Source organism: Typopeltis vanoorti, chromosome 15 (assembly GCF_054136105.1).
Source record: "Typopeltis vanoorti isolate ZY-2024b chromosome 15, IOZ_Tvanoo_1.0, whole genome shotgun sequence".
NCBI classification, from domain to species: Eukaryota; Metazoa; Arthropoda; class Arachnida; order Uropygi; family Thelyphonidae; genus Typopeltis; species Typopeltis vanoorti.
In genome coordinates, this window is record NC_143563.1 from 22096701 (window position 1) to 22123433 (window position 26733).

At 33.9% G+C, this 26733-nt stretch overlaps 1 protein-coding gene across 1 annotated transcript in view; it reads right to left on the reverse strand.

Annotated features, from left to right (window-relative positions):
- Nucleotides 1-16288: 16288 nt before the first annotated feature.
- The window catches only part of LOC150098485 (uncharacterized), a 43800-nt gene continuing 33355 nt past the window's right edge, over nt 16289-26733 (reverse strand). Inside the window, exon 2 of the mRNA XM_090405859.1 lies at nt 16289-26569. Coding sequence (XP_090261985.1) covers nt 25100-26560 — 1461 coding nt within the window. The 5' untranslated portion in view covers nt 26561-26569 and the 3' untranslated portion in view covers nt 16289-25099. The remainder of the gene's footprint in view (nt 26570-26733) is intronic.

Sequence of the window (26733 nt, forward strand, 5' to 3'; positions counted from 1 at the left end):
ATATATACCTTGCTGGAATGGCTTGTTGTTTAAGCTTATTATTTCTGACCGATATAGAAAATCAAAAGCTTTTTCAAAAACTACTAACTAAATATGCATATATGCAAGAAGATAGAAGATTATATTCATTTGCTATTTTTTTTTTGTAAAGAATCTTGCTCTGACTCCTGCTTGTGTCATTATCCAAAAATCCTGTGATTCTGCTGAATATAATTGAGCATTTTGTACCATAGCAAAGTGATTGCCTAAAGTTATTGATGTCATCTCTGCTACCTTTTCAATGTAATAAGATAATCAATGATTTATTCCATTGCATTGAAATTTTTTCTGTAGTTAAAATATCATTGAATGATTCAACATGACCTTATGAAATTGTGAACCTCCTGATTTTATGTGTTCTGTTTTATACCATCTTCTCCGAGACTATTATTCTTTGCTGACTGGAAAGCTTTCCATAATTCTTCTATTATGATTGGTGGTTCTGAATCAGCCTCATCTAAATATAGTGGAAGATTTACATCCCTATAAAAATCACTACGTATTTTCTTTGTCTTCTGTTATATTATATTATACTATTCCTTATACATACATTAATAACGTCTCTATTTTAATTTTGTCATTTTTTCATGTTGTTATTAATCTGTGCTTTTGATTATTCAAAAAATTTATTTCCTAGTCATCAATCTAATTTATCATTATCCATAGTCATAAAACAAGAAGTAATAATGATTACCTTAATTTTTGGCTGTATAAGCTCTAACAGACAAGGTGCATTTTTGTTATTTTATTATATGACATTCTTATGAAGTGTGGGAAGCCACTACATTAATCTACTATGTGGCCATTCCACTAGTCTACCTGGTAAATATTTTTCTGCCTGTTAATTGTGCATTCTCTTGGAAATTTACTTTTGCAGGGAAGGGAGCTTCCAAGAAAGGTGGAGGGAGTCCTACTATCTGTATGAATCTGACTAACTCACCTTCAGTTAAAAAATCCCATATAAAAATTCCCCGCCTCATGATGAGAATTGAAGCACCACTGTGAATTTTGCAAGTTGAAATAAGAGAACACAATTTGTATCATTAATTAGGCATATTTCATACTATATTTAAGTTAAGGGATATAAGTTTATGTCACCGAATTGAAGCCTTTGGCTCTTCATATAATTAATAATATATAATATATTTCATACTATTTATCATAGACTCTGTGGTGTAAGGTCAAATAACTTGACTCACCATAAACCTAAATTGGATAATTATCAGTCCCACCTACATAGTTTGTGAGTTGATTTGTATTTGTGTATAGGGGAACCTGCCAGAGATTGGCTGACTCATCTTCAGTTGAAGGGCCCCATAATAAATGTTCCTTGAATCCTAAAGGAATTTTTGACTGAAATCTGTTTGCTGTATATAATGTGCTTTTAAAACTTTGTAAATCTATTCCCAGAGATCCACTTGACTGATTTTGTTTCTTTTTTTTTTTTTTTTAATAAAAGCTGAAGTACTATAGGTTTGCAGAAAATTATAAATGTTCCAAAAGTTTTTTCATATGAAAGTCATAAGAAGCTTGATTTAGTATAGTGTATTTTTCCCAAAAGAGCCAGTTTTCAAAACATAACCAATTATCATTCATGTATAATATAATAGAAAACAGCACTGTAATAGCTAATCCTTTTCATTCATATTAATCCCTTTGGTGAAGAAAGACATTCTAGTATTTAGAACATTTTGTACCATATGTGATTGGACAACCAAGATGTTGAAATTGAAATGAATGCTGATGAAAAATGAAACCTTTATGTGGAGCCCTCCTCAATAATTATTTACTAACTCTTAACTCTAATTCGTACCTATTTTTAAACTCTGCACTCACAGCATCGCTTTTTTTAGGGGGAATAGTGCATTACGTAAAAAGATCAGGTGGCACTCTTTGTAAAAAAAAAAAAAAAACAAGCATGTTTATTTATGCCGAAACAATCATACAAATTATACACTAATGAAATGCTACTTTTTACTCCTCTCTAAGATAAACACTTTAGAGGAAACTTTCTTTAGGACATTTACTTAAGCATACAACAAAATACAAATAATTAAGCAATTTAATTAGATAAATATCAGCCCATTTACAATTTAGGAATTATCATGCCTTGATTAACTATAACCATAAATTCCAGCCTTCACTTATATATATTTCTCTTTATTCAAACTATTTTTCATAACACTATATATATATATATATGTTACCGCTAAAGTGCGAAAACCGTTAATGTGCACATTACCTAGCTAATCTGCAGATTAACTGATTTGCTCCGTTAACGTGCGGAATCAAGAGTTTTCCGCATTTTACCTAGGTAATGTGCACATCAACGGCTTCCGTATCGTTAAAGTTCAAAAGTTTGTTTCTCATTTCCTTTCCCTAATCCTTCCCCCCCCCTCTCCCTCCACTTTTAGTTTGGTTTTTTAATAAGTAAACATAATTTTATCATATGTTTTTTTTCTTAATTGTAATAATATTTTAAACCGTTTGATTCCTTGTATTATATTAATTGATTGATGATTGATTCTATCAACTAATTTGTTGATTGTTTGATTGTATTAACTTGATTCTTTAGATATCAAAAAATAAATAAATAACATTATGTTAATTTACGCGTACAGAAATGTTGCTGTTGTTCCAGCAAAGATCTTATTTTCACTTTAACGAGTGCCTAGTAGGTAATATGCAGATTACCTAGGTAATTTGAGAAATGAAACAATTTTCCGCACATTAACGGATCACCGTAGTTAATCTGCACAATACCTAGAAATACCTAGATAATCTGCAGAATAACTGATTTCTGCACTTTAGCGGTAACATATATATATATATATATATATATATATATATATATATATATATATATATATATATATATATAGTAATTCTATAATAATCTTATCAGTCCTTCTAAAACAGTCTTTTACAATAGACAAAATTACTTTGAAAACAACTTCTCTTTATGCAAACTAATTTTCATTCTACTATATATAGTAATTCTATATAAAATTATCAGTCCTTCACAACATAAGAAAATTTACAACGAAAATAAACTCGCATGACTCCTTCATCAGTATAGTGCACTTGTTCGTACTTCCTTTACAGATTTCCTGGATTCCTCTATGTCAGGTCTTGGGCTATCACTTTAGAACAGCGGTTCCCAACCTTTTTGACTCGCGGAGCGCTTTTTAGAATCAATTTCTATGGCAGAGCCTCAACCCTTAGGCCTGCCCTATGTCTTATTAATGAACACTTACTAACTAAACACTCACAAAGATGCCAAACGCACAGAAAACTCGTGGCAGAATCGGTAAGAAATCACAATGTTATCGCTATGAAAATTCACTGTGAAGTGATTGATTCTACTTTGTTTCTTATTCTTTAATTTCATTCAATTTTTTATTTATTTTATTTTCCTGGAGTGGCCGCAGAGCCCCTGGGAAGTGCACGCAGAACACAGGTTGGGAACCACTGCTTTAGATAGAGGTTTCGTGGATACCATATTCTCCTCTGGAATGGCTCGCAGGGCCTGAAGCACGATTTTTTGGCGTTATAAATACTCTGACATGAGGCCAGACGATCAAGGTTTAGTCATCCTGGGTCACTATTCACTCTAAGTTTTCGCCTCCGGTTCTCCTTCCACGACTCCCTCCCCTTTTTCGCCTGGTGTCAACTCTGCCGATGGTCGATAACTTTTCTATGATCCTTATATTTGGTTTTTCGCGGGACCCTGGGCGCGAAAAATACCTTTAAGATCAGTCCAATACCTTTAAGGCGGTATCGGACTGGCTTTGGATACAATAGGTTTCCTCTATACTAAATACTAACATCAAATACATTTCCAAATTCTAAAGTATTGCCCTTGAACTTCTATTTTAAGATATCTTCTGTTTACTCTATTTAGCATGTTAATTCCTCTGGGTTTTTATACATGGGCTTTTGGTATTACTTACATAGAAAATTACATTACCTTGAACTTAACATATTCATACATTTTCTATTTACACAATTTTGCATGTTAATTCCTCTGAGTTTCAATACATGGGCTTTTAGTGTTATTTACATATATATACAGTATATAATGTTACAAATTTACCTTTGTGACTTTTTGAATGTGACCTCTGTAAAAGTCGATGCAATAAAATTTGGGAAAATTTAGGCTGCATCGAATTTTACACGTGTTCTGCGAGGATGAGATCTGGAGAGTGTGCTGGCCACTTGATTCGATTAATATTCTGCTTATGTATGATGTGGTAGTTATCCATAAACATGAATTCACCTACAGCACCAAGGAACAATTGAACATGACCTTGAACTTCATTGCAATATCATTCACCAGTCATAGTCCCTTTTTCTAGCACTGGGCTCATTGCATCCATTGAGCATAATGCCTCTCAACACCATGACCCCAGCACTGCCATAATCTATCCCTTTCAAGAACATTCTTGTGATGGTAAGCAGTACCACTTTCACATCAGATCAAGTGTCTAGAATCAGAGGAAAGACTAAAATGATTCATCTGTAAAGAGTACACTAACCCATTGTTGTCTTGTTCAATTTTTATGTATAGATAGAACACCACTGAAAATGTGCTCTATGATGAGCTGTGGATAAATAAACGGTTTGTGTCCCTTTATGATTCTAGACGATGCAGGCCTTTGGTCATATAGAACTACTTGTTGCAGATATCTTGCCACAATTTGTCGAGTTATCCACATAGTTGTGCCAACTTGCAAGCTGACCTGCCATGGTGCATTGATCACATTTTGCTGTTATAATAACCAAAAATCTGTCTTCATACTCCATGGTAGAGCAAGGGTGACCTCTTAGTAAATGTCTGGAACACATTTCATTGATTTGAAAAGAGCCTGGATACAAAGCTACATGAGATTCCAAACTCTCTAGCAATATCAGTAATTCTGCAGCCTTCTTCAAACTTTCCAATAATTCTTTCTTGCTAAAATAATCCAGATGATGTTTTTGAGCCATTACAACACATTCAAGTTTGCAACTTTATTCCTTCATGAAAAGTTTCCTTCAAACACAATTTGCTTAGTGCAGCCTTATACTTTTATCTTGTTGGGTACTTCCATGTGATTCAAAAATTTGAATTTACACCACTTTCTACCTGAAATTGTCAGTTATACAAATTGTCACATGCTGATTCATCTGAATTTGTGGTTGCAATCTTCAGAAATTTTGTCCTTAGGTTTTTTACACCAATGTAGATTAATTCTTATACTTAAGTTGACAGTACTTAATTTTTATATTAAATTAAATGTTAACTTTGTTTTGACTTGAAAAATATCTAGATTAATATCTGATGCTGGATATCCTTCAGTTTTCGCTATAGAAAAATTGTGGTGTCTGAAGAACAGAGAATTTGAGTGTGTTTATTTAAAATGCGGTATGATAAAAGGGCCTCCTAGATGAGTCTTTGGCTCCATGGTGTCTTAGGATAATAAGTCATATTTTTATAGCAATAAGTTAGTCAGATATTTTAAAATGTTAATCAACTTACATAAGTTTATTACCTGTTATCTAATCAGCTGCCCTTGGTTTTGGAAACTAGGGGTAAGCTGTTATTTGTGGCTGATTAAATAAAATTTCACAATTCTTTCCACTCACTTTTGTTTGTGTCAGAGAAAGACCATTCCATTCAAAATTGAATGCAATTGTACTTTATTTATTAGTCATGTTTTTAATATGTAAAAGTTCTGTAGTCACTGCACTTAGTGGGATTGCTTTTCCTTTCAACTGCCATAAGAATACTCTGTGCGAGTATTCTTATACCAATTTTAGTTCATATGGGATATTTAACACTGAACAAAATCTATTAAGAGTAATTATTATTAACACCAGATCTCCGTGGAGTCAAAACTCATCGTGGATAAGTTTTATCCACAGTGAGTCTGCATTCACCACACCTGGCAGACAATGCATTCCACTCACCAGCCACTCTCCATGCAAACCTCCTTATACAGTTTGCAGTAATGATCCCCCCCTTGTTCTATCCCCTGCTATTCTATAAAAGATTTCTTTCACATTAACCTAATCATATCCCCTCTCCTTCTGTTCACAAGGCTTTGCAAATTGAATTTCCTCAATTCCTTGGGGTTGACTAAGCAGAAGCTTATGTTTCTGCCTACTCAACTCATGCTAAAAGGTCTAATTCTAAGCTCTTGATCACCTTCAAAACTTTAAAAGTTCAATGTGCAGTTATTTTTGAGCTACTTAGTATTAAATGATATGGATATTTATTATCCCACCTTTTTAATAAGATTCTCTGCATGCCAAGTTGAAGCCTTTTTGACACTTATGTAAATTTTGTTTACCCATTTTTAAACAGTCATATTATGTTATGACTAACTTTGCTAGAATATTTTATTAGATTTATTTGGAGGAAGAGGGGAGGTATGATTGAGACATAAACTAGTCAGGGACCAGGTTAACGTGGAAGAGATTTTTCATAAAATAGAAGAGGGGGGGGGGTAGAACAAGAGGCCATTGCTGGAAACTGTATAAGGAGGGTGTGAGCAAAGGAGTGAAGAGCGCAGGTTCTTTGCATGGAGAAGGGAATGAATTGTCTGTGAATGTAGACACATTGAACCAGTTTAAGGCAAGTTGGATGAGCATTGCATGCAGTAATGCGTATCTCCCATGATGAGTCTCGGACTCCATGAAGGTTAGATGATAATAATAGCATTTGTTACTATAAATAAATAAAAAAAATGCTGATACGGTAAGTGGCTCATGTGATAAGTATAAAAAATTATGTTACATATGTAAAAAAAACTCTTATATAGACACTTAACTACTTATTAAAACGTTTTGTGTAGAATAAATTCGCATGAAATTATTTTATTAACCAGCAATCTTGTTACTTCTAAAAATGACACTATTAACAGGCATTTTTGTTATATTTTTCATGCATAGTGTTAACATGCTTATATATGCTAAGCATATTATGATTGCAAGTAGTACACATAAAACAAAAGTAGATGGTATTCATCATCCAATGTTGTACAACCATTACCTTCCTTAGTAGAGGCCTAAAGTAGCATGAAAACCAGTTTAGTCTTCAGAGTAGGGTTCTGTTTCATAAACTTGGCTCACAGATGATACCAGACAGGTTCCTAATTTTTCATCGGAACAATTCTGGTAGTGAGTATACGCAGATTAGATTAGATTCATGAGCCTTAGGTTTTATGGTAGACAAGTTTTGGGGAAATGTCCTTTCTATTCATGGTTATAGCTCTGCACGTTAGGAAAAACAGCGAAGCTCTTGATATGTAGCAAATTCTCGACAAATTCAGTAATGTGTTGTCTTTTTTTTTTTTAAACTACAAAACTATCACAGATATCAAAAACATGTTCAGACTATTTACTTACACTCTTAAGAACATAACACATAACCAAAAAACAAAGATCTGCTCAAACAGAACACAATTTTTAGACTGAAATGTCATAGCAATGTTCCGATTACTTGTATACTCATGCCATCACCTACTGATCTTACTCATCTTGGATCTAGAATCTTCCATCACAGATTTTCTGAAGAATCACATGCAGATTTTATACATGATAGGGGAAAATGTCATTCTTCTGTTCAGCATATATGAATTTGTAAATGCCAGCTAAACCTGTTCATAAGTATAAGTACTGTAGGTCTGGTTTATTATAATAGTATAAAAATTCTCTTGGATTTTGCAGAAAAAGCATTTATGCAGATTATTTTGATCAATAAGATTGATCTTGTGCCATTTTGCATTTTGGAGTACTCTTACGCAATAAGAATAAACACGAATACATGAGTGCAAAGAGCTATACACCACATTGAAGTTTGTTGCATAAAAATTTGTAAACAAAATTATGATCCTTAGAAGTCCATAAATCTAAGCACTAATACATAAAAAACCACTCATACAAAAGAAAAGATTGTGCTATAGTGTATTACTGTTAACAAGTCTAGAATAAACAGCTGAATATATAGAATCAAATGATATTCGAACCGTGGTTTTGTAAACACGATGATTTTTAAATCTTGCCAAATCAGCTTTAACAACTTGAAAATTGGTCAAGCCCATAACAATTTTCTCTGTAGAGAGAGATGTTTTAATTTGACTAAAGTCACAGATTTAAAACATCTTTATGTAAAAATCTTGTTTGAGATATAGCATATTTAATGTACAGCATGAAATCCATCCTAAGAAGAGTTTTCCCCTGCACCTAATAATAGGTACAGTTCCTAATTAAGTCTCTTTCATGTTGACAATAATTTTAATTAAGCTGGCATATACTGTATTCTGCAGCAAAATATTTATCTTGCTACAATTTATGTTTAATTCACAAAAGAAACATTTGCACAGATTTAATTTGTAGCAGTTTACATTTTGAACATGTTAGTGGCACATACAATAGTACAAAATTAATAAATGCAAAGAGTAAAACTGAATAAATATCAAAAATAAACATATATTAAAAATAAGTGATCTCAAGGGAATTACGGGGTAGATTAGATCCAGAGCAATAAAATAAAATTTTCATTTTCATATCTGTATTGCAATTTATGTCAAATAACTCATTTGGCAGATGGTCTGCCACATTATCTCCTACATACCTGGTTATTATGCAAATCTGTAAAACAATAGCATTCACTTCCCTTGAATTGTTTACTTACATCAGAAACTGAAAAAACAAACTGCAGCTGATCATGACTAGCGATAGCTGTATTCCATTTTGGCCAGTGCAATATATATATAGCTGATTCAATAATCATGGCTAAATTGCCAGAGGTAATTCTATGCAATTATGGAACACGATCACTCATTTTGCAAAAAATAAAATAGTAGAACTCTGTCACAATGGGAAAATATTTCTATATTTAACAATTTAACAACTATGCATAGATAAATAAAATGTAATAATAGACTTATTATAGGTAGTACTCATTATTTGACTTTTACTGTGCTACTTAATTTAGTGCACAGTTTATATATATATATATAGAGACAGAGAGAGAGAGAGAGACAGAGAAAAATTATTTGATTTGTTAAGTTTATCTCAATACTGTTTCCTTTGAGAAATGCTTCCCCTTTTCTGGTTTCCACGGAAGTCCGATGATAATAACAGATCCGAATAGTTATGCTAGTACAGTACATTAAAGTGATAAAAATGCTACTAATAATAACATAGAAAGATAAAATACCTTAGTTTACTCAGACAACTTACAGTTATAATAACAGAATTAACTCACATAAAATATTCTTTAATTCCATTATTATAATTGTAAGTAATATGTCTACTCCCAGTATTTCCTTACTGAGACAAATACCTTTAATCTAGTGTGGTGGTTTCCAGAGCTAGTTACCTCAACATTCTAAAAAGAATGAGAGTTTACTGTCATGGCATGGCAATAAAATCCAGTGACTGAATTTTCAAAATATTCTTTTTTTTTTTTTTCATATTTTTGAATACTATTATTGAGTATTCTATATTATTTGAATACTGTCTTATGTATATATCCAGCATTATGAACACATTATTAGCAACACACTTTTTTATATGTTGTAATTACATTAAACTAATGGTTTTCAACCTGTGAGTAATTACTCCACTCAAAAGTAGCTTTTATCATATTCAATTCTGTTATTAGATAAGGCCTCAGTATTGTTTTAATTTTTGATCTTCATCTAGTACTGGATTTACTAACCATGAAAAAGTTGTGTTTTTTTATAATAATATAACTTGCACAATTCAAGTTTTGTGATCATGTCCCTCACAGGTTTTATACATGTAAAAGCCTATTTAAGATATATAAGGGTATAAAAGAAATTATTACTTGATTTGTTTCAAGTCATTTTTAGTCATAAAAGTGATTCCTTTGAGTTTTATGATTTACCTAAGTTTCTCTTATGTAATCAAGACTATCACATATTCTTTAATTAGAAAAGATTGTATTGCATTCAGCTCAAAATATTAAATTTGTTAGTTAATTGTTGTAGTTATAGCATATCTAATCAGTTAAAATGAGATTTTTTTTTTTTTTTTTTGGATAATGTTTAAACAGTTTTAGATGATATCATGATGAAAAAATTCACAATAATAAACCATATTTTGCCATGTCATAGTTTTTAGTAGAATCCAGAATATTTTTTGTTCTCCCCATTAATCAATTTATTATTATTATTTTTTTTAAATAAAGGGTCTGCAGATAATTGAATAGGAAACATGTCATTCAGTTTATGAATGTTGAAATTGTTCAGATGTTCCAAGAGTAATTTTATTGCTATACTGCAATAAAGGGGGGGGGGAACTACAATACAAGGCAAATAGTAAGGTTATTTGCCAGAAATTTTAAATGGGAACGGTTGTGCAAATTTCAAAACTCCACCAAATTTCACTGATAGTTATTTTAGATCATTTTTATTGTACAATCAAAAACTATTTTGTCTCTAGTTAAAAAAAAAAAAGTTATCTCCAATGTGTAAGAAAGTAATATCTTTTATCTATTTAAAAAAAAAAGAAAAAGGAAGGTTTTTTTTTTTTTTATATATTTCAAAAAGTGTATCTGAAATAAATCTATTGCCCAGTTCTAAAAATCAATGTTTTATAATTATATCCAACTATCTACATAATTTGTTTTTAATTAAATCCATTGTTAATTAAAAATCATTCAGTCCAGTAATGTTTCCTACTACTAAAAAAAGGAAAGATTCTAATAATTCTTTCTTTAGTGTTTCATATGTTCATGGAAAGAAAGAAAAAGGAAACTAAATAAGAGACTAGGAAAAAAGGACTGTATGATGTACACGATACAAAACTAAAGAAATATGAGGAGTGTAACATTTGCCAAACAGATATATTATACTACTTTAAAGTATTTCCATTGTGAAATATGTATCTAAATATTGCTAAGACAATGGATAAATTGTAAAATATGTAGGATATATTCTGTAGTATGTATTTATTGAGAGGAGTTTAAATTCTCATAAAAGTGTGAATGAATGTGTGCGTGCAATTAACTCTGCCATTTATTGTGTTGTGCATTTAAATGGAGTTACCCGTGAAATGGTTGTTGGCCACTAGAAACTTACAAATAAAGATTTTGAAGATTTGTTTGTAGTGTGTCTCATTAAATCATGTTCTTATTATTCTTAACATCTATTGTGGATGATGGAAGTTTATTTTTCACTTGGTTAGACTAATAAATTTGGAAACTGACTGCTAATTTACAAAGAGACCTACCAAAGGCAAGTGAGACTAACACGCTAAAAGATCCAGATGGAAATATCAAAATTGGAGATAGGGAGATCGTAAATACCTTGGCCTTTCATTTTCAAAATATAAGCAAACTAGAGATGAATCTAGGAAAGACCATCAAATATCAAAACAGGCTCAACAGCAGAAAAATGCTGTAAACTCCCCAAAATATCAAAACAAACTTTTCTGGGATCCATTTACAATCTCTGAATTGGGAGATGCCTTGGAGAGACTAGATATAAATAAATCATGTGGACCAGATAACATACAAGGAATTATGGTCAAACATCTTCCTTCCCTAGCCCTAGATTGGCTACTTCGCCTGTACAACAATAGCCTAAAACAAGGAAAATTTCCGAAAGACAGCCACAATCATACCAATCTTAAAGCCTAACAAACCACAAGACCAACCAGGAAGTTATAGACCAATTTCAGTGACTTCAATTCCAGGCAAATTAATGGAAAAAAATGATACTCCAACATTTGAATTACTATCTAAACAAAAATAGTATACTATCACATTTCCAGGCTGCCTTTAGAAGAAATCACTCAACAACTGGTCAACTTTTCTACTTAACCCAGACAATTCAAAATAACTTCCAGACCAAACCTACCAAATCGACCATTGCAGCTTTTATAGATTTTAGCAATGCCTTTGACAAGATGTGGAGGCAGAAACTCTTTTTCCAAACTTTGTCATATTGGAATAGAAGGGAAAGTTCTTAACTGGATCTATGACTTTCTAAGAAATAGAACAATTCGAGTTAAAATAAATAATACCTTTTCCAAGAAAGTGAAAATAAGACAGGGACTCCCTCAAGGTAGCATTTTGAGCCCACGCCTTTTTTCCCATCTACTTAAATGACTTAGATAAAAATATAAATAAAGAAACAAAGATAGCTCTGTTTGCTGATGATTTGGTCCTATTCTCAGCTCCCAACAACCTAGAAACAGCAGGTCACTTAAACAAAGCCATTGAAAGTTTAGCTACATACTGTGAAAACCAAAATTAACTCTACTAAATCAGAAATTTGTGTTTTTACTATTAATAACCACCTCAGAAAGTGGAGACCAAAGATTAAGCTAAACAGTCAACTAATTACATTTAATGAAAACCCCAAAATACCTTGGAGTTATTCTGGATCCATCGCTAAGCTTCAATAAACATATCAACAATGTTACAGTCAGAGCAAAAAGAAGACTAAATATTATGAAAAGTATCTCAGGTAAAGAGTGGGGAGCCAATGCTAAAACCTTAAAAGTCACATATACCTCTATTATCCATCCCATAATGGAATATGCTTCGCCTATCTGGATGCAAACATCACAAACCAGTTTAGACAAGTTTATAAAAATTCAGAAAAAGGGAGCTAAAATCATATGTGGACTAAGGAATACAACTCCTGGAAAAATAGCAGAATTCGAATCCAACCTTGTTCCTTTAAAAATTAGGTGGCAAGAAAATCTTACCAAATTTATAGAAAAAAGAGCTAACCTTGCACATCATAGAACAAGTGAACTTTTTAAAAACTGGAAGCCAACAAACAGAATAAAGAAAAAATCAACAATGAATGAAATCATAGAAAATAAAATTCCCTTGGGTTGTCCAAATAAAATAGCCGACTACCCAGCATTTCCTCCAAATCAAGACAGGAAAAATATAGTTATCAACTCTGAAATAGGGAAACATGAGAAAAAAAGCCTAGAAAACCCTGAAATCTTGAGATCATTAGCCCTTTCAAAAATAATGAAATATGGACCTGACTCAATAAAGATCTACAGAGATAGCTCCAAAAATCCAAATGGCAATTCTGGGAGTGGCATACTCATCTATGGCTCTCATAATATAGAACTAAAAATAACTAACAGTATTGGATGCAACGCATACCATGCAGAATTAATAGCCATTAACACAGCACTGCAATATTTGGACAAACAAAACCCGAAGGAGTTTATATTTTTCACCGATTCCTTAGCAGCCCTTCAAGCTATTAAGAACTGCTAAACTAGCCATCAAGAAATACTTAGAGACATAGCAAAATACATAAACAAACTACATAAGGATTCCAAAATAATCTTCCAATGGATTCCATCCTATGTGGGATTAAAGGGAAACAAAACTGCAGATGAAGTAGCAAAAATGGCCACAACATCAAGTGATACCACAGATTTCGATCTTTTTAAAACCACCCAAAAAGAAAACATAAAAAGAACAATTCTTTGGGACATGACTCACAACTGGTACTCAGCAAAAAATCCAGGAGCTACCATCAACTCCAAGTTTAATCGCAATGCCACTACCATGCTCTCTCGCCTCAAGACCGGCTACACAAGACCAATCAAGTTTAGCAATGGCATAAAAGCCTTCCCCACCTGCAAAATCTGTAACATCAAGGAAGCATCACCAATGCATTTGCTAAACTGTATGAATATTTCCAAATGTGAACTCTATAACAACCCAGAAAAGGTGCTGTATAAAATACATGAACTTGACCTCTATGATCTGGTGTAATAATACCATGGGATAATAAAAAAAATAATAATAATAATAAATTTAGTTTAATCCTTTATCCAAGTGTAAACAAACAAAGTTTGCGTCTGAAAATATCTTCAGGACTGAGGTAAGGTAGTGAAACACCAGGAAACTCCGAGCAAAGATAGACCAAGCTCTCATCACTACTTATCTCAGTATCTCCCATAATACAAAGCACATCTCCTTGCAGGTATACTACTATGCATTAAGGGAAGGGCCACTACCCAGACCAGTTTCAACCTTTATTGAGGTCTCGTCAGTGGGAGACAGACCCAAACGTGGAGATATTAAGGCAATCGCAATAGGAGAGGTCATATTTACCTATAGGAGTTCCCAAAAGGTGTACCACTTTATTATTGAATTACTCTGGATTTAGAGAAAGATGTTGGAAGATATGTGCTTTGCATTATGGGAGATACTGAGACAAGGAGTGATTAGAGCTTGCTCCACCTTTGCTCGGAGTTGCACTAATTTACCTCAGTCCTGAAGATATTTTCAGGCGCAAACTTTGTTTGCTTACACTTGAATAAAGGATTAAACTAAATATTTATTATAGTCTAACCAAGTGAAAACTAAACTTCCAACATCTTTCTCTAAATCCAGAGTAATTCAATAGTAAGGTGGTACACCTGTTGGCAACTCCTATAGGTAAATATGACCTCTCTTATTGCTTCTGCCTTAGTATCTCCACGTTTGGGTCTGCCTCCCATGCTGGATATGTATATATATATATGAGCGACTCTGCTTGAGGTGTCTCTGAGTAGAGCCACTGCTGAGATTATGGCTTTGTCTGGCGATGGGGTGAGCCTGCCACTGGGTAGAGCCAGCGCTGAGAAGTTCTTCTTGGTGACAGGGCGAGTTGTTCCTGTCACTGAGTGGAACAAAGCTGAGTAATGCAATCTTTCGGGATCGTCTAATTTTTAGAGAGGTCTTTACATAAATACACCTCAATAAAAGGTTGAAACCGGTCTGGGTAGTGGCCCTTCCCTTAATGCATAGCAGTATACATGTCTGCAAGGAGATGTGTTTTGCATTATGGGAGATACTGAGACAAGGAGTGATGAGAGCTTGGTCCACCTTTGCTCGGAGTTGCACCACTACCTTACCTCAGTCCTGAAGATATTTTCAGGTGCAAACTTTGTTTGCTTACACTTGGATAAAGGATTAAACTAAATTTATTATATTTTGGATGATTTATACATCTGAAGCTTTATTTTGGACTGAAAAAATCAGGTGGACAAAGAAAAACTTGGATTCTGCACTCTAGGTACCATAAGTAACAATTTTACTGAAATTTTCAGCGTTAGTTATTTAATTTAAAAAATAATAAAAAAAAAGAACTAATTTTTTTTGCAAAAGTATTTTTACAAACTTTCACAATTAACTGATGATTCCAGTATGTTTTTAATTGTCCTTAAATCTTTCAAGTTCAAACCACTGTTTTCTAAGATTCCTATAAGTATATCATGAGAAACAGTATCAAATGCATTTTCAGAACCTATGAATCAGTGTAGTTCACTTTTGAATATTATGCTGAGGTTTGGTATTGCATCACTTGTGCTTTTATTTTTAATACTTGCAAAAAAAAAAAAAAAATTCCTTATTAGTCCTTGCCATCACTTATTGGATTTGGTAGTGTTTCTCATAAGATATGCATGTTAGGTAAGGCAGATTAAATCATTTTGCTGTGCTTTTTTTTTTTTTTTTTTTTTGAAACAATGTAATTACAAGAGCGGTAATAATACAATAATCATAACTTAAACTTTTAATGTGATCTGAAATAAATTTATAAATTTTCATGACAAACTTATAAACTTTTTTTTTTTTTTTACAAACTCCTTTTAAATGCATCATTATAAGAATAATTACTTGTTTGAAAGAATTCGTGGGAAAGTTTATGATGCAAAACATGAATACTAAGCATGGATTTTTACAACATGCAGCAGGCCAATAGTCAAAATATTTCTGAACTGTTGCACAAATAAGTACTCTCATAATATAAACCAACTTCTTATCCTCTATTTACATCTGTACTCTGGGATATTGTTTCTTACACTATGTTTGTCAAGGATTACAGTTGCCAGCTCTTTAAAGAGTGTCAGTAGGTTCAATTTCTTAACACATGCATCACTGATGTGCTACAGGTTTGGTATTCTCTTACATGTATGTGTTTGGGAGATTATTTTAAAAGAAAAATATTGTGATGGTCCTCCAGTGTGTATTTTCCATTCAGGGTCTTTTCTCTTTAAATTAATGGAACAATTTTGCTGTTTTGACAATTTAAAAAAAAAAATTAAAATCATTAAAACACACATTTACTTTATAATATACTAAATAATTTGAAATGAGTCTTGAGAAAAACTAATAATTATCTATTATCTCAATCATTAGAAGTTAGCTACACAGAGTGTCCCTCTAAAAAATTAGCAAACATATAAAGAAAATGAAGCATGATCAAAGTAAATAGTTTATTTGCAACCATACAATATTATCACAATTATACATAACATACCAGCTTGTTTAAGCAATGATTCAAATGCTAATTTAACAAATTGTTTTGCAACAAGTTATGAATCACCAAAAAAAAAATAAAAACTTTCTAACACATTTGCTGGCCTAATTGGTCAAGTGGTTAGGCATATCTGCTTTTCAACCAACAAGCTATGGGTTTAAATCCTGCTGTGGACATGGATGTTTGTGCTTGTGTTTAGGTGGGAGATGAATTTCATTACCCAGTGTGAAGTGACTTAAAAGTTTCAGGTTTAGTCAGAGAGCAGGGTTTCTGGATCATGTAAAAAAATAAATTAAAAATACAAAAAAATATATAAAATTGATAAAAATAGAAAAAAAAACACTTAGTACACAGTACAGAATGTACTATAAGTTTGCAAATAACCATTCGCAGGTGGCAGCAACATAAAATAAAATATTTTTAAAAAAATCTAAATAATGCACATACATAAAAGGCAAACTCTGTCAATGTTTTATGAAGCAGAAGACTTCTATACAAACATTTTCATGTTTAACTAAGGAAATTGTTGTGGTCCAATAAGAATTACTCATTTTTATTAAGAATATTCTAAAGTTTTATACATCTATACTGTGATTATAATTATTATTATTATAGAGTCACAGACTCATTTACAAGACCCCCATTTGCCATACACATATCTCATTATAGCGTGCCTTAAACACATTCAAATCCTCTGCAGACACCACACTCTCAGGCAGTGCATTCCAATCATTCACAACTCTATGCAAAATACTTGTTTCTCACTCCCTTGCACACCCTCCTTATACAGCTTCCAGGGATGACCCCCCCCCCCCTTCTTCCCAAATCTCCCACCATTTTATTCCTCGTCAACACCTTTTCAACGTTAATCCTATAACAACCTCTTACCAACTTATGTCTTTATCATATCACTGGTCTTCCTGCTATCCATTAGATTCTGCAAACTGCATCATCTCAACCTTTCTTCATATTCAATTCAACATTCCAGAGATCAGCAATTATTTTGGTCAATTGCCTCTGGAACCTCTCCAGCATCTCATCCATTTGAAAACCAGGTGACCAAATCTGTGCACAGTAGTCCATATGTGGCCTAATCAGAGCCTTATAGAATGGAAACAATCTCCTTACTTCTACAAGTCAGTGTCCTCCACATTACTGCCAGAATTCATTGTCTTGTGCTCACAATTTCTGCATTATATCCTCTAAATTTTAGATCCTTATTCACAATCACACCTCCAACAATATATCCCCACAAAGAGTAAATTCCCCTTTTTCCAAATTTTAAAACCTTACATTTTGCAACATTGAACTCTCATCCCCACTCCTATGCTCATTCACTCAATCTATTCAAGTCTTCTTGTAAGGCCACATCTGCTCTACTCCTCATGGTTTGTTCCAACTTTGCATCATCTGCAAACAACTGTATACATTCCATTCAAATCTTCCCCAGTATCATTAACATACACATTAAATAGCAATGGCCATAATACAGACCCCTGAAGAAAATCCTAGTGACTTTCCTCTTCTGGGCTATTGCTCCCCCATACACAACTTGTTGATACCTATCAGACAGCCAATCTCCAATCCACTTATCTAATATCCAATCCCCATAGGCTCTAGTTTGACTATCAACTTATCGTGCAGTAATTTAACAAAAGCCTTTGTTAAATTACTGCATGATAAGTTGTATACTGCTTTGTATCCATCTCCATTTCGAAAATGCTGCTGTCACCTTATTGTAATAAGTAAGTATATTACTACAATATGACTTCCATTTAGCAAATCCATGCTGTCCATCAAAGATAATAATACTGTTGTTATCAACCCAATTGTGGACCCTGATTCACACCAGCCTTTCCAACACTTTAACCACAACACCTGACAGAGATTAGTTTATAATTTGATTATTGACTTCTGTTAAGAATCAAATTATAGACTAATCTCTGAAATTTCATTTCAGGGATTAGTCTATAATTCATGAAATGGCACAGTCTTGCCCTCCTTCCACTCCTTTGGAACTCAATCCAGTGCAATATTAAAAAAAATAATAATAAAGTAAAATATTAAAAAAATATGTCAAGGCAGAAGCCAGCTCCCTGGCACATTCCTTCAAAATATATGGTGATATATCATCAAGTCCTACAGCCTTGTTAACATCTAGTTTGCTCAATTCCCCATATATCTCTTGCTCACTTACATTCACAAGGATGAAAGACCTTTTATGAACTGCTCATTAAATATCTCAACTATATCCTATGCAGCAGTTGTCTTTATACCATTTTCTCCAATCAATACCATCAAACCATTATCATTCTTTTAACTACCCTCCAAAGCAAAAAAAAAAAAATCAAGTCTTCATGCCACTGCTAACCATGCTGTTACACAATTTTCAGGGGTGATCCTGACATTTACTGAAAAAAAAACTTTTGTGTCAATCCCATAAACCTCTTTGATAACTTATGATCTATCATATCCACACTTTTTCGTTTATATCTAGCCTTTATAACCCACAGACATGTTCAATCTTTATCACTTGTCTCTTGATCTTCTTCACCACTTTCTTGTCCCAGAACTCCAACTGACCAGATCTGTAAATTAAAGATCCAAGACATTATATTCTTGGTTTCATCTTTTATCCAAGTGTAAGCAAGCAAAGTTTGCGTGTGAAGTCACTTCACGACTGGACTACTATTACATGCATTTTATTATAGGATGCTAAGGCAATTGATGCGAAGTCATTAGCCTCTATGTAATAGTAGCCCAGTCGTGAAGTGACGTCACGCACAAACTTTGTTTGCTTACAATTGGATAAAAAGGATGAAAGCAAGAATATAATTTTTTTGGCATCTTTAATTTATAGTATAAACAAGTGAAAAAAAACTTTCAACATCTATCTCTAACCCAGAGTATTTTAGTAATAAGGTGTGACACCTTTTGGCCACTATGGAAATATGACTTCTGCATTCCTCCTTGATATTACTTCTGAGTTTGTGGAGTGGATTTTGCGGCTAGCATTGAATTTAGATAAGATTGATTTTTCAACGTGAAATAGTTTATTTTGTGTTCGGTAAGTGACGATCTTTACTTCAGTGTTTGTGAAAGTCAGTGGCTGCTTAATTATGATGAGGGTTATCAATAACAGTTCTTTGGAGGTCTTATCATATCAGGACTGTACAATGTTAATTACGAGGGCAGACTGGAGCAAGTAAGCTGCAGAGTTTGGCTGATAAAAGATGACGGGATATGACTGAGCAATTTAAGCTGTTGAGAGATATTTAGCAGAATGATGCTGAGGAGATTTTTCATATGGCAGAATAATGAGAGGCCATTCTTCCTTTTCTTCTTGAAGTTGCAAAGAGGAAAAATAGGCAGACCTCTCATGATGGATCCTAGGACTCATCAGTTTTGTAGAAACCTAATTATTTAGGTTTCTATAAAGTTGATAAACTAATCTGAATTGCAATACTTCATTTACCTCCATGAAGTTTAAATCAATATTTGGATAGGAATGGAAACAGTGGAGGCTTTGGAAGGCTGTGACACTAATGATTTTGAAAGCATATGGTGTGAGGTGGAGGTGGGCAAGACATTTAGTGGGGTGTTGCTACAGACCAAGGAGCACAGAGGGTGGGGACCAGGAGATGTTTGGACAGTTGAGCATGGCAAGTGCAAGAAGAACGATTGTTATGGGAGATTTTAACTACAGCAGTATAGATTGGGGAAAGGAAGATGCATGTAGCAATAAGGGAATGGAATTTCTAGAATTCTTGAGGGACAAATGTCTTAGGCAACAGAGGGTACAAGAGGTTCAAGAGTTTTGGATTTGGTTATAGCATCGGAAGAGCTAATAATAACTGAGATGACATCTCTCCCACGAGTTGGAGAGAGAGTGACCATATGGTTCTGACTTGGAAAATGAATAGACATGCAGGAGTATCAAAGAGACGGGAACGTATGTGGAATTATAAAGCAGGTGATTATAATAGTCGTAGACGTCAACTTGGGGAAGTTTCGTGGAGGGAGGAATTGGAAGGCTGGGATATCATTAGTGCTTGGGAAATTGTGAAGGAATATTTGTTAGCAACAATGGTAAGCTGTAATAATAATTCAATGGTAAGCTGTATTCCACGAGTGAAGAAGAGGACATAATTTGGAGTAAAGTGGATGACAAACAATATTGAACAGGGGCTACATGCAAAAAAAGAGGCTGTGGAAGAGATATAAGAAGATGGGTGAAGAGAAGATGCATGAAGAATATAAGACAAAGGCCAGAAGAGTGACTAGTATGGTAAGGAAGGCGAAATTGGAATATAAGAAAAGACTGGCCCTTAGATCCAAGGAAAATCCTAGGGAATTTTTTAGCTATGTGGCCAGTAGGAGGAGAAATGACTGCAAGAATGACATTGTGGGATAAAAATGAGAATAGAGTAACTGATGCAGAGGACATAGTGGAATTATTCAATGAACACTTTATTGGAGTATTTCATCCTAGAAGAGTCAATTTGAATACTAGAGGGATAGAGCAGGTTCAAGGTTTAGAGGTGCAGGAGGAGAGTGTGTTCCACATATTGAGTACTCTGGATGTTAGTAAAGCTGTGAGACTGGATGGTATTTCACCCCGAGTTTTGAGAGAATGTGCTGGGGAACTGACAGTGCCCTTGACCTGGCTTTTCAATGAAAGTCTGGCTGCAGGGAAGGTGCCCATGGAATGGAAGGTAAGATAGTGCCATTACATAAGGGCGGTAGCAGACTGGAAGTGTCTAAGTATAGGCCAGTTTGTGTGTCATCAGTAGCTAGTAAGATCTTGGAGAAAGTAGTGAGGGACCATATAGCATTGGGAAGATGAGGGTAATGTTATCAGTGAGAGTCAACATGGATTTGTGAAGGGGTGCTCTTGTTTTAGCAATATGCTAGCCTTTTATGATAAAGTTACAAGAGCATTAGATGAGGGAAAGGCATATACTGCCATTTTCCTAGACTTAGCAAAGGCATTTGACAGGGTGCCACATGATGTCAGATTGGTCAACTGGATTCAGGATTGGCTGTCTGATAGGTATCAGAGAGTTGTGTATGGCGGAGCAGTATCAAAGAGGCAGAAGGTTACAAGTGGGGTTCCACAGGGCTCAGTACTGGGACCTATATTATTTAACCTTTATATCAATGACATTGTCTATGGATTGCAAGGGGATATTTGGTTGTTTGCAGATAATGCAAAGCTGGGAAGGGTTATTAGTAATAGTGCAGATATGGTAGCCCTGCAAGAGGATCTGAATAAGCTAGATAGATGGGCAAATGAATGGGGGTGTCAGTTTAATACAGCAAAATGTAAGGTCTTGAGGTTTGGGTCACATTGATGGGATGCTGCATACTCTCTGGGAGGAGTTAAACTGGAGGAAGCAGGAGAGACAAGATCTGGGTTTGATGATTGATAGAAACCTGAAATTTAGAGGACATATTGCAAAGGTAGTGAAGGTAACACAGAGGATTGCTGCAATAATGAGAAGGACACCGACCTACAGAGATAAAATGATTATCATTCCGTTGTATAATACTCTGATCAGACCACACTTAGACTATTGTTCTCAGATCTGGTCCCCGGGATTTGAAGGGAATAAATTAACTGTGGAAAGGGTACAAAGGCGGATAACAAAGATAGTGTCGGGACTGTACAATGTTAGTTATGAGGATCGGCTGAGGGAGTGTGGACTGCAGAGTTTGGTGGATAGAAGGAGAGATGATATAATTGAGGCTTTTAAACTGTTGAAGGTGGTTACAGGGTTGACACTGGGGAGGTCTTTTGCTTGGCTGAACAGTGGGAAGGAGTCATGACAAGGGGCCTTCCCTGGAAGTTACAAAAGGAAACTGTGAGAAAGAGGTTGGGGTGGTTTCTTTGCATGGAGGATGGTTGAACCATGGAATGCATTGCCTGATGGAGTGATGAGAGCGAGAACGGTCAATGCATTTAAGGAGTTTTATGATAGACTTTGTGTTTCCTAGGAGGGACCTCCCTCGATGAGTCTTTTGACTCCATGGAGGCCTGAATAATAATAATAAGTTTTATGAATTTCATAAATTGATAATTTGATTGTTGATACTGCAACAAACATTTTTAGATGCATTTTGTAAAACATTACATATTTTGTATGCATCTGTAAGAATCGTTTTGTCTACCCATCTGTACACAAGTTATTCCATTACTCTGATTAGATTTTATTCATATTTGGTATGTGGAACTCTTGCATTGTGAAGCCATTCCAGTTTTTCTTTCCATTAGATTATTTGCAAAGCCACAAAGGTAATTATACAGTTCAATAATTCCACTCTGGCTGGATGCAATTTAATAAATTTTGTGATTTAGGACAAACACAAGAAGATGTCCACCTTCTACAATTTCAATCAGCACATGTTTATTAGCAAAAGGTTTTAAAATTATATTAATAATTCCTCAACTACTTAGAATTTAATGAAATATGGTAATTAGGATTTCTATTAAAATTTTTCAAGCTGTTTCCATTTTGGTTTGAACTGGACAAAACAGTCATCCCAGACAAAATTATGTGTTGTCAAGCATATTTAAATCAAAAATATGTGAAATTTTAATAAAAACACTTTATACTTTGTGACATGCTGTAATTTTTATAAAACTGTTCTTAGAATCATGATAGTTCTCACATAAAAGAACAAAACATAAATCAAAAATTAAACTATGATTAATATAATATTGCACTTTACCTTCTATAAAGTATTACAAGTGTTGTATTGTTATTGTGGTGTAGTAGTAGCAGTTGTACCATTTGTACCTTTCTTTGTTAAAATACTGCTTCAAGACTTCTTAGGGGAAAAAAATCTCCCTGCCCTCTGTTTATAATCTGTTTTATTAATGGCAATTTTGAAATGATTTTTTTTTCTTTTGTCAATATTAAGTGGAGCATTTTGAGAAAAATTATGTAAAAGAATTTTTTTAGGCTAATGATTTTTTTTTCTATTTTATCAATTTTTTCTATTATTTTTATATTTTTAATTAATTTTTTATATAGTCTGGAAACCCTGCTGTAGAGATCAAAGATGAAGCTTTTCAAACCACTTTACGCCTCCAACATGTGGGGCAGTGAACTCACACTGGGCAATGAAATACATCTCCCACCTAAAGACAATCACAAACATACATGTCCATGGCAGGAATCAAACCCATAGCTTGTTGGTTAGAGAGATACACTAATCACTTGTCCAACCAAGCCAGCAAAACACTGGATTCAGCTGTGATGACTCCATAAGAATGCAATAAGGAGGGTAGTCTGAAAAGTTCTCATCCTAACAAATGAAAAAACGAATTTATAATTTCAAAATTATTTTAATTTTTCAACAATCTCCCCTAAGAATAATACATTTATTCCAGCAATTCTCCAGCACCATTATCCTGTCCCTGTAGTGGTTCTCAGTAAGATCTGCAAAATACCTCTCTACAGCTGCAATCACCTCTTGATTCAAAGAAAAACGCTGACCAGTGAGGAAGAGTTTGTTTTGGGAAGAGATAGAAGTCAGAGGGAGCCAAATCTGAGGAATAAGGTGGATGTTCCAACTATTCATAGTGCACATCCCTTAATTTTCCCATTGCCAAAACACTTTTGTGGGCAGGTGCATTGTCCTGATGAAAGATGATTATTTTATTTTCTTCTGCAAACCAGGTCTTTTCTTACAAAATTTTTCGTCTAGTCTGGTTAAAAGATTGGAATAATATTCTCCGGTTATTGTTTTACCATTTTCAAGATAATTAATAAACAAAATGCCTTTAGCATCCTAAAACACCGATGCCATGACCTTTCCTGCTGATGGAAAGGTCATGGCATCGGTGTTTTGATTGCTGTTTGGATTCTGGTGGTGTAATGGTGAATCCAAGTCTCATCCATAGTAATAAATCAACGCACAAGATCAGTTTTATTCTTGTTAAAACACTCCAAGCACTGTTCAGAGATTTTCATGCGAGTGCATTTTTGATCTGCTGTGAGCAAGCGTGGCACCCATCTTGCGCAAAGCTTTTTTCATTTGCAATTCTTCATGCAAAATACAACCTACACATTCTTCTGAAATGTCTATAGTCTCAGCAATTTCATGCACTTTGACTCACCAGTCATCCAATACCGTATCGTGCACTTGATCAATGATTTCTGGTGTTGTTACACTTGGACATCCTTCACATGGATCATCTTCAAGGCTGGTACTGCCACGTTTAAACTCGGCAGCCCATTTCTTAATTGTTGAAAATGAAGAAGTGCCCACAAACTTTTATGAATTTCAAATGAATTTCTTTTGACATTAAATCTTTTTTTACAAAGAATTTTATAACTGCACGATACTCAATTTTATCCATTTCAAGAGATACATACAACTTTTGCTTCAGACAGATGTACCAACTTAGAAAAAAAAATCTTGCCAATAGCGTTGCCATCTATGGTCGAAGCTGAGAACTTTTCAGAACACCCTCATACAAAATGTTTTTTTTTTTTTTTTGAACATCTGCAATCATTTCCTTATTTGTTATCTAGCACAACTCTCGTTTTTTTTTTTTTTTTTTTTTTGATTTATGGTGGTTGGGTGGAGAAGAGTAATTTATGGTGCCAGTATAATTCCCTAAAGGCTTTTAACTGTGATAGGTAAAATATAGTTACTTTTCCATTATATAGTAGCTTCAATCCTAACTTTTAAAGCATTACAAATATTCAGCAAATATTAAGTCAAAGAATGTGACAATCACTTCAATTCAAATCATCCAAGGTATCAGGCAATGAAATTACTTCAACAGATGTTGTAGTACTGGAAATCGAATTTAACTGGTCATTCTGTACCTTGTAATAAGTGTTGCCTGTAAACTTCTGAAGTAGTTCTTGCTTAGTTTTTCTTACAGAATGGTCATCACTTTCATAATGAGATTGCATTGACTGTATACTGACAAAGGAAAGTATTCCACAATAGTTACAGCCTGGAATACTGTTATCCACAAATGTTGCATTTTTACCAGTGGACGTTGTATTCTGAATGACTGGTACAATATTCTGGACATTTCTGTTGCTGGTATCTACACTGCAACCTTTATCCAATGGAGATACATCTTTATTTAGGTCATTCTTTTCAGTTCTTAAATTTTCAAGCAATGACTTTTTACTTAAATTCTTTTTATGATTATTAGATACTAAATGTTGTTGATATGGTACAGGACCAGAAAAACTTTTATAACATATATCACAAGATAAAAAACTACTTATTTCGCTTGAAGAGTTACTTTTAAAATCCTGTTGCTGAGATGATGATGCTGTATCTATTGGTATGTTAGTGTATGATGACTGCTGATAGCCTTCAATCTGTTTTTTTGAAGAAATATCTTGAGTAGTGAGATCTTCCATTAGTTTCTTCATTTTTACCTGTTTCATGTGGACATCACTTTTAAGATGCTGTTCATAAGGTATTGGTCCAGAAAACTTTTTTGCACAGACATCACATTGTGCAAAGAAACCAATACCAAGAATGGAGCAATAATCCATTTCTTTGGGTTTACTTTTCAACCCCTGATCTACTGCTGAGTCCAAAGACTTTGGATCAGAAATATCATCACAATGTCCGTCCAAATTCTGTTTCTCATTATGAGATGCAGAATTTGCATTATTTTCAAATGTGCTACTCTCAACAGCTTCCTGGGATAGCATTCCTTCAGCACTGTTTTGGCTATTTTCTGATGATTGCTGATAGTCTTCACTCTCATCTGAGTTATTTTCATATGTGCTGTTCTCTACAGTTTCCTTAGATGGCATTCTTTCACTGTTTTGGCTGTTCTCTGATGACTGTTGATAGTCTTCAATCTCTTTACTTGAGACATCTTCAACAGTGAGAACCTCCATGAGTTTCTTCATTCTTACCTGTTTAATATGGGAATAACTTTTAAGATGTTGTTGATAAGGTACTGGTCCAGAAAATTTTTTTCCACAAGTATCACACTTTTCAAAGAAATCAATATTGGGGTTAACAAGATGATCCATTTCTTCCACCTGTGCTGAATTCATCTCACCTTCAGCCCTATTTTTAGGATCCAGTTCTTTGGAATTAGAAAGATATTTCTGCAATTCCAATTGTCTTTTATGTTTGCCACTCTGAATATGAGAATTATATGGAACTGGACCACTAAAGTTCTTACTGCAGGTCTTACAACTGAAGATGTCTTCCATTATTTATATCTGAAATGAAAAAGCAATATATCTGAACACAACAGAACTATCTCAGGAGAGGGGGGGGGGGCAGATAATAGAAAATTTGTTTATTATTATACACTTCCAGAATTAAATTCAAGTACCGTCATCAGGAATATACAAGAAGCTGAAAGATTGTATTCATCATTAAT